Source organism: Euprymna scolopes, chromosome 22 (assembly GCF_053919585.1).
Source record: "Euprymna scolopes isolate OS-2025 chromosome 22, ASM5391958v1, whole genome shotgun sequence".
In the NCBI taxonomy this organism is placed as follows: Eukaryota; Metazoa; Mollusca; class Cephalopoda; order Sepiida; family Sepiolidae; genus Euprymna; species Euprymna scolopes.
Window position 1 is genome coordinate 30,647,655 of NC_136503.1, and position 19,023 is coordinate 30,666,677.

At 32.0% G+C, this 19,023-nt stretch overlaps 1 protein-coding gene across 2 annotated transcripts in view; it reads right to left on the bottom strand.

Annotated features, from left to right (window-relative positions):
• The window catches only part of LOC145243940 (carboxypeptidase E-like), a 94,519-nt gene extending 79,305 nt beyond the window's left edge, over positions 1-15,214 (bottom strand). The window contains exon 1 of one of the 2 annotated variants that reach the window (XM_080107068.1): positions 14,366-14,857. In XM_080107068.1, coding sequence (XP_079963194.1) covers positions 14,366-14,672 — 307 coding nt within the window. In that variant the 5' untranslated portion in view covers positions 14,673-14,857. Of the gene's footprint in view, positions 1-14,365 lie in introns of both variants that reach the window. The other variant, XM_080107067.1, reaches the window with a different exon arrangement.
• Positions 15,215-19,023: the final 3,809 nt, after the last annotated feature.

Below are 19,023 nucleotides of genomic sequence, written 5' to 3' on the forward strand. Positions count from 1 at the left end.
GAGAGAGAGAGAGAGAGAGAGAGAGTGAGAGACAGAGAGAGAGACAGAGAGAGAGAGACAGAGAGAGAAATATTGAAACATCAATCAATGAAAAATACTTAAGTTCCAATATAAGTGTGTGTGTGTCAGCACTAACCCTATTCGGGTTTAACGGGTTTCCTCTGAAAAAGGAAGTTTCATGGGAGTATGAACTTCACAAGCGGTCCCAGTCGCATGTATATCCGCGTTAGGGGAGATGACGACGTTATGTTTTTACAACTCTTGCAGGGAGGTGTCAAAATCCTCCTACATACAGCACCTGGAATTGCCAAATTGGTCATCCATTTTAGTAATGACCAGGTTCAACGTTGCTTAACTTTGGTGATCTGATGGGAACTGGTGTGTCAATGTGATTATGCTGTATGAATTATTAATATAAGTGGTATACGTAAGGACTCATTTGTACCAAATTTCATGATTTTATGCCCAATAGAGAAAAAAAACTTCTTTCCTGAGTGTGAGTGTTACAGCACGGCCATCTTCAAATTTAACATCATTGAACACTGATGTCATAAGTTCTCAAATTTAATTCATTCTATTCATTTATTTTTTAATTCTCTCATAATATGCATCAGTATTCAACTGACAATCCATCTATCTCATTAATCCCCATCCTCGAGTGGCTTGCAACTTTGATAAGTAACGAAGCAATAACTCATTAGTAAGAAAAAATACTGCTCCTTCTAAAACTCCTAATTGTTTTAAAGACGATTCTTCCACCTCATTAACCCTTGTCCTTGCATGGCTTTGGGCCTTAATAAACTGTGATTAATAAAAGAATTTTTTTTTTTAATTTCCAAACACATTCTGACTTAATCATTTCTCTCTACCTGGGTTTTGGTTTGTTTAACAGCATATCAAACTCTTTTGGGATTATTTGAATAATGAAATGTAAAACTTATTACATACAATTAATTGAATACAAGTTGCCATTGGATCCATAGCTAGGGATAAATTGTTGGTTTATATCTTTCCTAATAATTTAATTGTATAATACAATTTATTCCAATAAACGAAATGGCACAACTACAAGACAATGTGTATCCGCCAAAAAGGAAATATTCAGACAGTCGACAATTTTATAAAATGCAGAGAATTTTTTGTTTGTTTTACTTGGGGGTCACCGCTTATCAAGATCCAGAGCCACCCTAGGATAAAAGTTAATTAGTGTAAGGTAGACGGTGAGACAACAATGTAATGATCAGTAATGGTGGAACTTTGGGATAATTGGTCAAATCCAGGGGTAATTGCGCCAACTAAAATAAAGTGCTCTTTATAGACATGGTTGCCAAAAGAGCACTTTTAACTAGTTGGCAAAATTACCCCGGACTTGGCGGAATTACCCCAAAGTATGGTATAAGGTTTAATTATATAAAAGCGCGGCTCAACAAGAACTTATATGTAGTAGACTTGAAAACGATGCTGTTACAGTAAATCTGGAAGCAGCCCCACGGTATTGTGTTCCACAGATGGACAGTTCTCGGAAAGAAACTCTGCTCATAGAATTTTTGTTTAGTTCTAGGCATAGATAGAGTAAGGGAAATTATTGACAGTTGTTGCAGCTAGACAAGTATTTGTTGCAAAAGATTTACAGTGGGGAAGAGGGGAACTATAGAGTGGAGCTCAGTCAAGCACCTACCATCTTACATATGTGAGAGTGGCAGCATACACACACATGTCCATCCTATACTCTTGTATGGCTGCGAGATGCGGTCAAAGACGAAACGTCAAAATGATACAATCCTAGTTACATCGCATTGGATGGAGAAAATTGCTTGTCTCACTCTACAGACGTCCATGAGAAACTATGATCCACAATGACGTCTCAACTGGTACAGCTAAGTTACTCACCGTCAGTCATCCAAAATTCTTCAAAGTGTGTCCCACATTGATGTTGATGGACCAAAACCATGTAGTAAGACATTTAATATATAAAAGGAATAAGTTGATGATGACCTGATCGTGGTGAGTGGAATAAGCTAAATGGCCACAAACAGAAGAAGTTGGAAATAATTTGCAAAACATCTAAACTCTGTGTATACAGCATAAACATGTTGACACTCCAGTTACCATTAGATCATTGAAGTTAAGCATCGTTGAGTCTGGTCAGTGGTAAAATGAGTGACCATTTGGCAATACCAAGTGCTGTATGTGCTATCTGCTGTTGCAGTATTTTTGATACATAATGGGGTATGGTCTCTCACAGTTGGAAGATTCTATTTATAAACGATGCTGCTAGGAACTGACTAATCAAATTAATTCACAATCTGCCACCAACCAATCAGAAACCAGAATTACTCCATAAAAATTAAACCTTCTTCTTTAGCAACCTTGCATAGGTGTTTTCTTCGTGTCAACACGGGAAGAATCTTTTGCTCAAGAACTGTCTACTGAGAACCAGTCACCTCCAGGACTTGTATAGAACAACTAACCATCGGAAACTGTTCTGAAACTAAACATGGCTTACGACTCAACTGTTTTCAAGTCATCTTGGACTTCTCTTTGCCACTGGAATCAGGGAGTGCTGACTCAGGAAAGGAGAGATCAGAGATTGCGCAACCTTTGCTTCACAATTCAGCACATATCATTCATCATTCCTCTTGGGTGGTCAGATGGTCCTTGTCATTCCAACAGGTGAACACACGAGACAAGAAGATGAAAAATTAACATAATAATTATAATAACTGATGATGATAAGTGTGATGAGATTTTTGAACTGTGCTTCATGTTGAGAAGAGTTGGATTAAAAACATTTTTTTTCTTTTTCAAATCGGAAATTTAAATTTTACAGCAGATAGTCCAAATGAAAAAAAAAACATATGGTGAATTAAAAGATTTGATATTTTCAAAACAAATAAGTGAATATAAATGCTGAAGAGTAAAAAGATAAGACTTTCTTCTTTGTTGTTAGTTTTTGTCCTCAATTTTTGATAACAGCCAGAACATATGGAAGCTTCCATACAAGTTCAGGAACAGAAGGAGGAAAAATGATAATGGATTTTGGCATAGATAAAAATGTATATCATAATATTTGTAGATAAGATGCGGAGAATTTTGAAAAGATTGTATGTTAATCATAACATTTTAAACACACACACACACACATATATATATTTATATAACGATAATATTTTTTATTAATATTAACAATTATTTTTATAGTGAGAGGGATGAAGATATATATATATATATATATATATATATATATATATATAATATAAAGCTGAATGTCTGTGTGTTTGTGTGTGTGGTCACGAATAGGCTCCTATATGGTTGACTATTTTAAAAAACTGATTACATATAATGATACAAGATGTATCGAGACACAGGAATGGGTATGTTTGATCTGGCAGAACGGTGGTTCATTAAAATTGTGGGGTCTGCGTTCACGCCTGGTCCACAAAGTATGGAAATAAAAAATTTCAAAATTAAAAAAAAACGTTTACAAGTGTTTTTTGTGTGTGTGGTCACGAATAGGCTCCTATATGGTTGACTATTTTAAAAAACTGATTGCATATAATGATAGAAGATGTATCAAGACACAGGAATGGGTATGTTTGGTTCATTAAAATTGTGGGGTCTGCGTTCGCGCCTGGCCTCCATAGAATGGAAATAGGCACAAACTCTAATGAAGACTTTTCATATCTATCTGCGTAAGTATACTTTGATAATTATGTTTCAGTTTGAAGAAATATGGTATAATAAAATTATGGGGTATTCGTTCGCACCTGACCTCCATAGAATGGAAATATGTCACAAAGTTTAACAAGGTTTTTTAATATAGATCCACAGAATATTGTGATAAGTGTTTCAGTGTGAACAGGTATGGTATAATAAATTATGGGGGTTATCTATTTTATTTTTACTTTCATCATATTTTGCTTTGGTTTTGATACCTCCAAATTTAACCCAAAGTTACAACCCTTCCTTTTCATAATCTATCCTACTTTAATCAATCAGAGTCCATTTTCTGTAGGCTGTTTTTGAACCCAGTCCACGACGGGTACTTTTGCTAATATATATATATATATATACACACACACACACACACACACACACACACACACACACACACACACACACACACACACATATCAGTAGACGTTATATGCATTCAAGAAACTAGACAATCACAAATATATATATATATATATATATATATATATATATATATATATATATATAGAGAGAGAGAGAGAGAGAGAGAGAGAGACGTCATAACCTTAAAGAAACCATGTTTATATACACTCCCAACAATGGAACACTTGGTACACTACAGATATTGTTAAGCATTCTAATTTATTTATACAACTACACGTTTTACTGCTTTGTTTATTTTTGAAGGGATCAGTGTTATTACGTAAGATATTTATCACGTTTTTTAATTATTGTTTTCTAAATTTTCACTATAACTATAACTTAATTTTACAATGTTTTTATTGATTATTTTATGGAGTACATTGTTAGATGGAAAATTTAGCTTATTAAGGTTAAGAAATCTTTTTTCAATATTGGTGTTAACCATTAAATTAAAAGGAAGGTGTAAACCAAATTATTTTTCTTCTTTATTTTTTTTTTTAGTTGTATGATTGAAAAGTGCAGGTACAGTAAAGCTAAGTTGGGCATTTCTGTAAGCACTGTCCTTTAGAGATTTATTATAAAAAGCTTTGTGAGAATCAAAGAGTACTTTATTTCTTTTACTATTAGATTTAGGGATATGTTTGATAACATATATGGAGTGATTAAAACTAATTAAATGGCAATAAAAGAAATCTATTTAAATGTATAAACAAACTTAATAAAACTATTTTTACATGTAATAACAGAAAATTTACAGTTATGTACAGTTTAGATCTAATTAATCAATGATTATTACCGTAGATAAATCAATAGATTTGATAATTAGTTTCGTATAAAAATAAACATTCAATACATACATTGTACATTTGACCGTTAACAATATTATTTAAGTAAATAAATATAGACTAATTATAAATAATAAATCTATAAAATATTAAAACAAATATTTTATGTTACTATATATCAATAATAAAATATAATATTTTATGTTCTTATACATCGATATGAATATAATTTATTAAATACCTGAATTTATAGTTGGTGAATTTACATTAAAATTAAAAGACGCCGTAACAAATTTAAAAATAACTGCAACTTCTCTTACAGTTTTCGGATTTTGTAATCATGCCCATATTCTTTTAAACTTGTTCCTTTTCTTCTGATAGGTTAAGGGTGGAAAAAATTAAAAAATTAGCATAATGATTACTTGAACGATTCTGCGCTACGAAACAGGTGCTGTCAAAAATTGTGCATGTCAGCGTACTTAAAGAAATAAATGGTAAGATGGTCAACATCTTGAAATTTGAAATATAAACTTTTGTCATTTACTTGTATATAATCTATAGTTATATCGAACTTCATAAATTAAAAAAACGATATATATAAAAGGTAAAATATAATTAATATATATATATATATATATATATATATATATATATATATATATATATAAAAATGATTAAGGATTAAGGACTATCCACTTATCTTGTGCTTCCTTTTTTAAAATTGAATATGTTTTTAACTCTTTTTCAAGATGTCTTTTAACATGTTTTATTAATCATTTGTTCATATATATATATATATATATATATATATATATATATATATATATATATATATATATATATATATATATATATAATATTATATAATATAATATAAAAATCTTGATATTGAAAATTTATTTAAATTTTCAAAAAACCTTTATAAACCTGTAAGGAATGTATACAAAATTTTTAATTATCCGACAAGGAGTACAAATAAACAAGAATACAATAGAGAAACACAATGAAACGCATGTAAAAAATCCATTATTACATAAGATTTGCTTCATCCAATTCTAAAGTACCTCAGAAATGAAGGAAGAATTTGGGTGTGCTTCTTCAGTCGTACAAATTGTAAAATTTAGATTTTCTTTTTTAATTGAAATGATGTTTTCAGAAAACGACATCTGCTTTCGGGGGGGGGGAGAATTACAAGAAAGTCTTTTAATTTCGAATTGAATTTTAAATTTTATTGGGGGGGAGAAGCGGGATGAAATTTCCTTTGTTTTAATTCAGTTTTTTTTTTTTTTACTTTCTTTTTTTTTTTTTTTTTTACAACAGCTCGGTACGTAACAGTTTTAAAAAAATCGACGGATAGTAATAATGAATCTAACATAATAAACATATGGAGATTTGATTTCGAATAAGGAAAGCAAAAAAAAAAAAAAATGTTTAGTTTAATCAAGAAAGGTCATACGTTTTATTTATTTTTTTTTTTATTTTTTTTTACCGGCAACCTTCAAAATCAAGACAAAAGATATGAAAAAAATATTAAAGTAAATCGGTTCAATTATAGCATAGGATACGGCATAATCGCGTTGACACACTGGTTCTCATCAGATCACCGAAGTTGAGCAACGTTGAGCCTGGTTAGTACCAGATGGGTGACTATTTGGGAATTCTAAGCGCTGTCTGTATGTGCTCTCCGCTTATCTCGGCATTTGTTTCCAGTCGTCCTGTACATACACTTCACTTGCCACTGGTATTTAACAATGTTGACTCAGGAGAGGTGTGGTTGAAGATTGCGCAACTCTTGCCACAAAAATTTCACGCACAGGCACCCCTACGTGGGTGTCCATAGTCTGTCAAAGACTGGAGGAGCCTTCTTCTATAACATAGGATTCACTTGATTCAGTGGAATATTTTCCCTATCTATTTCAGTTGGTTTTCCACCCATATTTTGAATAATAGCTTGGAAACACTTTTATCTCTCCCTTACGGAGCTTCAACACAAATATAATAACACTAAACTTTAGGTCTAGAATCCTTATTCCAATTCTTAAGAAATTGAAATTGGGGAATATTTATTAATTCATATCTAATACTTATTGCTAAAAGTTCACAAAATTCGAAGATCTGAATTTTCACGAAGGGATTCCACTCCCTTTTCATGAAAATAAATACAGCCCACATTATAACACCTTGCACCTAGAAGCTGCATTTCAAAATACATAAATATTGGTTAATTAATTTAGGAGTAAATGCTGTATATACAAGTATATAAATATATAAGCACCTCATATTATATAAATTTCTATCTGTATAAAATAAGGTATTTATGGAATACACTTCTAAACTAATTAACCGATCATTAAGAATTTTGAAACACAACTGATATGAGTAAGGAGTTGTAATATGGGCTGTATTGAATTTAGTTTATGCAAAAAGGGATAAAAAGGCAATGAAAATTCAGATATCTCTGAATTTTTACAAATTTTAACAGTAGCTATTAGATATAAATCAATAAATATTTTCTAAATTTCAGGGGGTTTATAGGTATTTTAAAGAGTTTTCAAACTTTTTAATTTGATCAACATTCCAAAAAATTTGATTCATATTCCAAAAATCATAAATTGATCAAGTAGTTTTTGTATATAGAAAATCATTTTTTTTTTATTCTAATAAGAAACTGTAGCTATCGCAAGACTAATTTTGATCTCGATAGCTCGAATTGAGTTGTGTGCCACACATTTATAAAACTTGGCGGATCAAAACACTACGTCTCGCTTAGTCATAAAATTTAATTTTTTAGTTAAAAAAAAAATACTCTCAATTTACGTAATTTTTGGAATATGAAATTTTTAGTTTCTGAACGGGTATGTACATCATAAAGATTTTTTCTGTATCTTTGTTTTGTCTGTTGTTTTTTTTTTTTTTTTAATAGGTTGAATTCTTAATAAGAAACGTAGCATCTCTTGAAGATGGGGCTGAGGATGTTAATTTACAAAAATACCGAAAATAATGTTTTTGAAATAAAATTAAAATCTCCAAATAAGTGCCGAAAGATTAAATAGCCATATTGGAAACGAACAGTCGTGACTCGTGAACACACTGGACGACGTATTGAGATTAAAAAGAAATGAAAAAGATGCTGGAGAAAAATGAATCTTTATTTATTTATTTTCTCTTCGATAAAACAAATAGGTGTGTTTTCGATTTTTTTAATAAAGATTATAATTAGAAGTAAAACGGATTATTTATTTACTTATGTTTTAATATATGGTCCAGCTGTTTCAACACTTGTCACATGTAGCCATGGCGGGGGAGGGAGAGACGATTAACATAATTAGAGAAATGCACGGTGCTGTTTACAGTGCGTAGGCAATAATACGAGTCATTGTCGACGGTGAACATGTCGTGTGAACCTCGGGATTTTATTAAACAAAACTTAGTAAATTTTACTTACTTCCCACCTGAACATTTACCTTTAATATGACGACTTTATAACGGTTTTCGGGTATGCTGAAAACGAATATCGCATTTAAATTTTCCGCAAACAAGTAGTTTTCCAGATATTAAGTAATGTAATTTCTTATGTTATAAGTAATGGTCATTGTTAAATTTGTAAATATGCGCGCTTGCGCGCATAACAATGGCCACCACTTATAAGGAATTACATTGCTTAATATCTGAAAAACTACTTGTTTGCAAAAAATTTAAATTCAATATTCGTTTTCAGAATACCCGAAAACCGTTTAATGTGATTGTTAAGGCGGAAAGCAAGTAAAAAAATTTACCCAAAACTTAGCAATAAAAGATTCGGTACTTCTGCAGTTTACGGTCCGTATTATTTTATTTTGATTATTTTTTAAATAATAATTTCAAGCTAATTTCAATTTTTACGGTATCTTTTGTTTATTTTTATGTGAAAGTACAAAATAGTTAACATAGTTCCCTCTCTATGTTAAGAATGGCTTTCTAAATAATAAAAAGTTCTCATGTAGGAGATGTCTACCTGATTTTTTACCTATGCTTTCCTCGCTCATGTGCTCCCATTCCGAATTCGTGGCAGCGGGCCAACATCAGTGGACTTTTTTCTACGAAAACGATCATTAACAATGTTTTTTTTTATGTTAATGCATTTCAAACTGATATAAATTGATATAAATTATTGCGCAATAAAAATAATTAAAAACAAAAATCATTTTTCTTGTTTCGAATTATTTAATCAAGTAAAAATGTCATTTTTTTTTACTTGATTACTAAATTTCAAAAGTTATTCTAGCAAATTACCTAACAATTTAATAAAAAAAATATCGTAAAAACTGAATTCAACTTGAAATACTGTGAAAAAAAATAGTTTTTAAATTTAATTATTTAATCAAGTAAAAAATGCCATTTTTTACTTGGTTAAATAATTCGAAATACGAAAGAATGTTTGTTTTTTTAATTTAATTTATTTTTATTCTGCAATAATTTATATTAGTAGAAAAAACTTCCCGAATGTCGGCCCGCTGCTACGAGTTCGCAGTAGGTGCATATATGTGAGCAAGAAACGCGAAAGTAGAATCAGGAGGACATCTCCTACAAGAGAACTTTTTTTTTGTAACAAAAGATAAATGCCAATTGAGACGTCATTGTGCAATTAATTCTCATCGAGGTCTGTAGCAATTTTCTCCGTCCAATGCGATGCAACTAGGATTCTATCATTTAGACGTTTCATCTTTGGCCGCATCTTGCAGCCATACAAGAGTACATGCCGGACATGTGTTGTACGCTGCCACTCTGACATACATAAGATGGTAGGTGCTCGACTGAGCTTTAATCTATGCTCCCCACCCCCGAAAATATTTCGAAACAAATGCTCATCTAGCTGCAACAACCGTCAACAATTTCCCTTACGGTGTCTAAAATTAAACAAAAATTACATGAACAAAGTTTCTTTCCTACAACTGCCTGTCAGTGGAACTAGATACCAAGGGCTGCTTCCCAGTTTATATCATGGTCGTGTTCAAGTTCAATGTAAATAAGTTTTTGTTGACCCATCCTCTTACATAACTAAGGCCTACCTAAGTTCCACCATTACTGATCACCATGGAATTGTCTCACCGTCTACCTAATACTTATTAACTCTTATTCTTGAGTGGCCTACTGACCTTGATAAATGGTGACTCTCAAGTAATAAAAAAAACAACTTTTTTTTAAAAACTGAGTGGATCTGTCAGTTTCTGGATAATTCAAGAGAGTTTAAGACATTTCAAAGGCATGACAGAGTGTAGCATTCTGGTCTTCTACACAAACTTCAGGATCATATATTTGGTAGTAACGTTCTTGGCGTTATTAGTTTTTTCTTTCTGATAGAGACTTGCGAACAACTCTGTATGGTGTCTCTTCATTCTCTTCTGGCGTTCCTAAGAGCTCTATTCTAGGCCCAGCACTGTTTCTTATCTACATCAATGATCTCCAAAAGAATATTGTTCAAAAAAAATATCTATGTTGATGATACCATTCTCTATTTTTGTGTTGCTTCTCACCTATCTAACTCGGACCAGTTGAAATATGAAGCTAATCTAGAATTTGACCTGCGTTCAGTTTTGGATTGGGGGTAAATTTTCAGATTAGGTCCACCTCCACAATTTTCTTTTAAATGACGACTTTTATAGGTTTTCGGCGATGCTGAATACGAAAATCGCATTGAAATTTTGAAGAAATAATTAGTTATCGAGATATAAAATGTTGTATTATGCATTGTATTATTTGGCGGCCATTTTTGTTACGCGCGTAGATTTGTTTATGGAGCGCGCGCACGCGCGTAAAAACAATGGCTAACAAAAAATACAATGCATAATACAACTTTTTATATATCGATAACTACTTATTTCTGAAAAATTTCAATGCGATTTCCGTATTCAGCATAGTAGAAAACTTTTAAAAGTCGTCATTTAAAAGAAAATTGCGGAGGTGGACCTAATCTAAAAAAATACCAGATTGGGCTATGAAATGGCTGGTTTCATTTAATCCTATTAAGATTTAGCTCGTGTCTTTCAATCGTAGGCGTGCCCCTTTTTCTACCTTTCTCGTATTTTCATGGACGGAATCTACTCTTGAAGAGAAATCAATTCTGAAACTTCTGGGAATTTCTTTCTCATCAAATCTTTTTTTTTTGGAGTTTATATATTAGATCCATTACTCCTTCTGCTTCTCATAAAGTCGGTTCTTTCTATCATTCTTAACACTTTCCCACATCTGAGGCTATTCTTTATTTTTACAAAACTATCAGACCATATATGGAGTGTTGTTTTATTTGGGATGGTGAACCTCTTCCCCATTTTTGAGGCTTCTTCATAAGATGCAGAAATGTATATGCAAATTGATAGACCCCCCCACACCATCACCACCACCATTTCTTCTTTAAAATCTCTCACAGACGTGATGTTGCTAGTCTCAATCTTTTCTATCAATACTATTATTGGCATGTGTTCTTCAGAATTGTCTGATCTATTTCTTGCTTCCTTTGTTCCAGTTCGTTTGACTTGTTGGTCTAGTGGTCTCCATCAATTCACTGCTTTTATAAGACCATTGTAATCCTTTCCTAGTAGCTTCTTTCCAAGAAGATTGTGAAACTCTCTTCTTGATAACTATTTTCCTTCAACCTATAGCCTTGGTCTTTTGACGCCTAAGGCCAATAGGGATTTCCTGCCTTTGCGATGATTATCTTTTATTCTTGTTAACTCCTTACATCAAGTGACTTCACAGTGTCTGGAGCAATTTCCATTAAAAAAAATAAATAAATAACAGAACACTACTACTGCTACTACTACTGCTACTACTACTACTACTACTACTACTATACTCTCCCTCTTAATTGAACATTTAAAGATATTACATTAGTCTGAAATACTATAATAAATTGAATTGCGCACTAAAGATAGTAATGGCGCTAGACAGACAGATACGAAATCTCCATTATTAATTAATTAATGAAAAGCAATAGGTGTGCGCGTTTCTTGGTTTTGTTAACTATTCGTCCGGTATGATTTTAAACTTCTTGATTGGAATTGATAAAATGAGTTAACAAATTTGGGCACTTCTGCATCACCTGCTAAACAGTAAGATGGTTTGAACGCGAGCACTTGTTATTTTAGTTACTGTTTCAGTTTAATTCAAAAGCTTAATTTTATTAATTGAATTAACGGTACTTCTGTAGTTTATGGGCTGTGCTGAAACAATAATGTTACTATTAGGTTGGTGCAAAAATAATGTCGTTTTTTAACGTTTAACTTCATTTCTAAAAAAAGGACATTATTTTTTGCAATAACCTAATATTTAGAAACTTATTCTTAAGCAGGGGAAGGATTTTTTGTCGGGAATGCAGTAGTGTCCAAATTTGTATTATTCAAACTAATATTCTCGTGCTTTCTTCAGAAGTATCTTTTCGAGTAAGGTTGAATGTTACATGGGCCAAAATGTTGTGAATATAAGGCCCGAATAATCGAAATTATCAATCCTCATCGTAGTTGAAAATAACATATGGTGATTGCACTGTATACAACTTTAAAGAATCTACCGATTCTTTATCGTATATACTTTTAAAAAGAAACAGCTAGTTGAATATTACATGGTGTAGTGGTGTACAATTGCTTCAAATTGAAAATGCGACAATGTGAAATTTAAATGAAAATATTTTCTATTTTTTAAGGCTGCGTTTGTTTTCGCTTTAAACAGGTGCGCAAACAAGCACTGCTGCGATAATTTGCGTCATTTCTTTCTTTTTTGCGCCTCTCTCTCTCTCTCTCTCTCTCTCTCTCTGATGACATCTTTTGAATCAGTCATCAGTCTTTGATTTTGAGAGTTCATGGGGAAATATTTGAATAAAATTGTTAGATACCAATCGACAATTAATGAATTAATTATCAATTAACAGACTATTTAACAATGTAAAAATGAAAAACGTTAAAGTAGCCCATATTTTTAAGGAGGTTGTTTAAATTAATTTATTAAAATATTTATTAAAAAAAATTTGCTGACGTCTAAATTAATTAGTGACATCAAATGAATATTTTATTTAAAAAGAAAAAAACAGAAATGATCGGATCCTCTCCTTATCAAAGATTATATTTTTCTAAAGATTTTTTGCAAAAATACTTTATAAAGAATTACACAAAAGGAAGCGTTTTTGATTAGGCATATGGCCATATGGAGATGAGGGAGGGGTGTGGGTGTCGGGAATTATCCACTTTCCTAAACTAGTACCAATCAACAAAATATCCTCATTCACTTAAACTAATTCCCGATATGTTTTGATATTTTTTATTAACAAAAAAAAAAAAAAAAAAAAATGCAATATAAAACTACAATATTACATTTTTTTTTCCGGGCTGTTATTGCATAGTTTTATTATTAGGAGTAATTTTCTTCTGATCAATATTATTTATCATCGGTTGACAAGGGGCTTTCACAACGTGAGAGCCAATCATAAATAAATATTATTGATCAAGAAAATTACTCCTAATAATGAAACTATACAATTAGTCCGGTTAAAAAAAAGGACATTATTATTATTATTATTATTATTATTATTATTATTATTATTATTATATATAATCTTACTGTAACCACAAATATATTATATATATATATATATATATATATATATATATATATATATATATATATATATATATATATATATATATATATAACTTTAATTGTTTAAATAAATAAGTATATCTTGTTCATTGAGTATTCTTATATAAACTTCGTTTAATTTATTGTTGTTTTTTTTATCTTTGAATACAGATAAGCTGAAATATATCAGTAGAAGAATAAATAAACAAAGGTGTTCTGGAACTTATTAATTGAACAAAAGAAACAAAATCGATTTGCTCGTAATTTTGCATGTGTCCACAAAGATGTTTATTGTGAACGCCATCAGGTTTATCCATGATATTATATACTCACGGAAGAAGAAAAAAAAAACTACACTTTTGCGCACAAAAAAAAAAATAAAACGAATCGTCGTACTTGACTTTTAAATTATAAACGTTAATTTTATCTGGAAATTATTTTCGAAATGACAGTTTAAATGCTTCAAAATCACTTTCGAATCTTGAAGACAACGATGTAAACACAGTGTCCGTCATCTTTTTTTCTTTTTTAATCGATATAAATGAATGAATTAAACAAAATCATTAAAAAAAAAAACGAGCGTGATTTAAACTGTCAATTGAAAAGTAATTAATATTTGGTTGCAATTAAAGTTTGTAAGCAAAAGAAACGTCGAGTATTATGGTTAAAGTGTTTTCTTTTGTTTTGTGTTTTTTTTTCTTTTTTATATACCAAATAAAAGCAACAGTTTTCGTCGCGCTACTATTATATAAATGAACTGCACTATGAATGAATGAATTAATTCTGAAACGAAACATTAAATTAGGAATAATAATAACAATAGTATTTTAACAAGAAAGCAAATAGTATCTTACCTGGAGTATGGTGGCCCGGACTGTCACTAAATTCTATAACTGTGAGATTCCTATTCTGAACTGAATGTCCAGGAGGATTGTATACTTGTGTGATATGGGGACATTTGCTGTTCACTTCGTTTAACAGGTCGATCATAGCCGAATAATTATGATGGATAAAATCGGCATTCGGCGAGAATGTAATTGAGACAGCTGTTTCGACAGAAGTGAAAGATGAAGCTTGGAGTATCGCTACTACCATGATCGACATCATCGCCATGCGGTAGCTACCCGAGGTAGCTACCCTAGCCATGGACACTGACAGCATCGTAAGTGGCTTAAGGGAGGTAGGGAGACTTGTGTTAAACTCCCAGTTTGTGTGCTTATATAAACACACAGAGATAGAAGTGGCGATGCTGATGTCAGTGGGTGTTTTGAAAACAGAGATGAGAAAAGAGAGAACGGCACGGACAAGATGTGCCTAAATAAACCAATGGAAACAGCAACCGATTCTATCAACCAGAGTTACCTCCCCATAGAGTTAGCTGACGCTAGACGACGATTGGTTATTAAGTTGACGTCACATAATGTATTTATGAATGAATGGACGGTCGGATAATGAAAGTTAAATTATTTTTTTATTGGTTTTTTGTTTTGGTTTTGGAGTTTTTAATGTTTACTTTTCCATTTTTAACTCAATCCTTAAAATTGTTTAAAGCATATAGAATATCGATATACATATATAGTTCTATTAAATATTTAATTACATAATTCTAAGGCATCGTCGTCGTCGTCGTCGTCATCATCATCGTTTAATATCTGTTTTACGTCCTGGCATTTCTTTATCCCCCCCCTCTCTCTCTCTCTCCCTCTCTCTCCCTCTCTCTCTCTCTCTCTCTCTCTCTCAAATCAATCCCTATCATTTCCGTCTTTTCGTTGGCGTTTTCTTGCCAACTGACCATAATACCTTAACTGTTCTACATCTACTAACTTAAGCCAAGCTCTTAATTCTAATTTCCCTTATTTTGTCTTTTAGTTCTCACATTCCACGAGTCATATTTCTGACAAAGAGGAAAAATTGCTGTTTTCTGAGTCAGAATCTATTTCATCTAACACTTATCGTTAGCAAGTTTTGGACATTGAAGTAGTATTTTTGTTTAGATCCTTTGAGAATGTTATTTTTTTTTTTAATCCTAGCAACCATCAAGTGATGCCAGGAGGCAGAATGGGGGTTGGCCACAGCTACCGAAACAGCAGGCCAGTGAATATGACAGCGTGACGTCATTACCAGATCAACATGTAGGTAAAGGCACGAAAGTGCCTAAAGTTTCCAGTGTTCAACTACGTGGTCATAAAAAATATTTTTCGTTGCCTTATATTGTGGTTGTTGTAATTATATGTTTTTAATTCTTCCAAAGAGAAAAAACAATTCTCAACGCACATTGGGAAAATTTAAATCTAACAAAATATAACAGTAAAGTGACTTGAACTTTTATTTCTATCAAAGGAAGTCGAATATTTTATTTTATCTATTTTTTTAAACTGCAAAACAAACAATTTTTATAGAATATTTTTCAGTCCGTTCTTTTAATAATAAATAAAACTTTCATTGAGTATTTCCAAATATTTTAAAGTTAGAGGCATTTTTCACAACAGTTTTTTTTGTTTTTTGTTTTTTGGTGTTTTTTTATTTTTTATTTTTTTTACTTAAACGATCGATGAATTCAATATTTTAGCACCGGGTGTAATTTATTTCTTTGAAATATATTTCAAACTTAAAAAAAGTTTTTGGTTGTTTGTTTTATAACATTTTATCTGTAAATAATTTACATGACTGAAATGGTAAATGAAATAGGAAAATCTCTATTCTCTCCTGAGACAATATGAACACAAATTCATCTTAAAAATTCATTAATTAATGAGTTTTAATTAAAGTTTTGATATAACCTAAAAATAAAGGGTACATTAAATTTTAGTTAACATATTTTCTTTTGTTTTATCTTATAAATAAATGTTGTCTGCACTGTGCTGAAATAATAACGTTATTTAGATAGCCATTCTTTACAGGAGGGGGGGGCTTTCTAACTATTCTGCACTTTCACCTAACAATTTAATGAAAAAAAAAGTATTTATATTTTATATTGAATAAAGTTCAGTTTCATTATTAATCGAATTGGATTCCTTTCTTTTCTTTTTTAACATGTTTTAATGCTCTTTTTAAAAATGTTGTCATATAGTATCGACAGTAACAGTTCGACAAATCTTACCTACATTGCCTGCAGGCATTTTTCAGTTAACAGGCCTTCTATATCTCGGTGGCCGTGGTTCAGCCCTTTTTTGCCTTTGTTAAGTAGAATGCCTATACTTCTTGACCTGATGTGGTTAGTGGTTGTGGTGGTGGTGATGGGGAAATTCTTTGTCTCTCATCATCATCAGCTATCCCAGCAGTCTCTTGCCTTGTCAGGAGGGGGGTGAGAAAGGAAGGACCTTTTGCCCATTTTCCTCAGTTTTGAGTTAGCCGGCATTACCAGAAGAGACTAGGCTTGTTGAACTCTGTTGAAAACCTTCTTTTAACATTAAATGTGATGTTGACGTTACAATTTCATTCTCAGTTAATTATAGAGCAACAAGGTTTTACCAACTGGTTGTTTTTTTTTAGATATTTTTCTGTAAGAAACAGAAATTACATTTGCCGGGATGTCAGACAAGAAGACGAGCAGATTATCAGCACATATGTTCTCTATGAAAGTAACTTAAGGAAAGAGACCGTCTTGAAAGACAATTCTACTGAAATACATCTTCTCATCAGGAAATCTTTATTTAAAAAGGAAAAAAAAACGAAACATTAGAGCCAGAAGGTTCTAGAAGATTGAGAGAGTGCCTCTCAAAGAAAAGGACTGAAAGAGAGAGAACGTTTTTAAAAGACCCCCTTTTTGCATGTTTCTTTCCTTTCAGGTTTTACATATCAAGTAAGCCTTTTTTTTTTGTATCATTATTCTAAAAGGGACAACATATATTTTCCAGTTTTTAATTTGTTACTATCGTTTGAACGATAAATTTAACTTTGTCGTTCCATTCGCTTTTTTTGTATGTTCTATATTTTATTTTTATAATTAGTACTTAAGGTTAATTGTTAACCCTTGCTTTGAGAAATAAAAGCAATTCAGCATTTGTTTTCTTTCAATAAAACTTGACTAAAATTTAAATACTTTTCTGGTTTTCATTTGCTCCTTTTGTTTATTGTAACTTTGCTTTTATTCACGAGATTTTACTTAAATTCCCCAGCACATTGCATTATTGTTTTCTTTCCCCCTTTTTTTTAAATATTTGTTACACCAAAAAAGCATATGTTGCTAATGACACCTACAAAATAGGCCACTACTTATATCAAGTGGCTTCATGCTTTGTCTGCAGCTGTTGTATAGTAGGGGTTCTATATTTAAGATGAGATCATGCAGGGTTCATATTGGGGCACATATATAACAGGACTCATGTACAGACATTACAATAGTGATGATGAGGGAGAGAAGACATTTATATATCAGTTCTTATAACACATCTTGGAGAAGGGGAGACATTTCTTGTGATAGAGGAGACGGGATACATAACTTGGAAGGGTTTACAATGTTCATTATAATATGATAAACACATTACCTTTTCTGTAGTATATGAATGACGACACAAGACAACACTTACAAAACATAATGATGATTGCTTTATTCATCTTATCCGCCGGTCGATGAACGTCAGGAATTCACTTGTATCTACATGGTTAATCTTCTACCCTTTCGCTTCCAAGGAATTAACTGACCACTGACTACCAACTGCCTGACTCTCAACTCTCTCTCTCTCTTTCTCTCTCTCTGACTGACTCCCTGACTGACTAGCTGACTGAAATTCGAATCCATAATATGGAGAAATGTCCTTTGTTTATGACGTCAGACGTGTGTTTTTCAAACGTGACTAATTTCACGTGGCTATGCATGTTTGTCCAAAACACACTTTTGCAAACAAAAGAATCCTCACCTAACCTATTTTTAACCTAACCTATTTTTTAACCTAACCTATATAAGAGCCAGGTACATCCAAGGATGGAGTACTGTTGCCACATCTGGGCAGGAGCTGCTAGAAAGAACTTATCCTCCCTTGACAGAGTTCAAAACAGACTTCATAGCCTAGTAGAGAATCCCTTTTCTCTTCCCTGCAACCTCTATCTCACAGAAGAGACGTTTCGAGCCTGTCTCTGCTTTATCATTATTTTCATGGCAAGTGGTCGTCTGAGCTCCAATCTCTGGTGCCCCTCACCAAACTTTCCCGATAAACACTCGTCTAGCTGAAAACACTATCAATAATTTCCCCCAATCTTTATCTGTGTCTAAACCTAATTGTAGATTCCATGAACAAAGTTTCTTACTTAGAATTGCACACCTGTGGAACTCTCTTCCTTTTGCTTGCTTTCCAGCTGACCATCAAGTACAAACTAAACAAATTCTTGATGAGCCGTTCCCCTTAAATAATCCAATTTACCAAATTTCCACTACTAACAATTACTACGACATTGTCCCATTGACCACTGTATGCTTATTAACCCTGATCCTCGAGTGGCCTTCGGGCCATGATAAGTGGTGACTCCTTTGTAAAAAAAAAAGTTAGAAATTCTTGTTAATAATTCTAGTTAG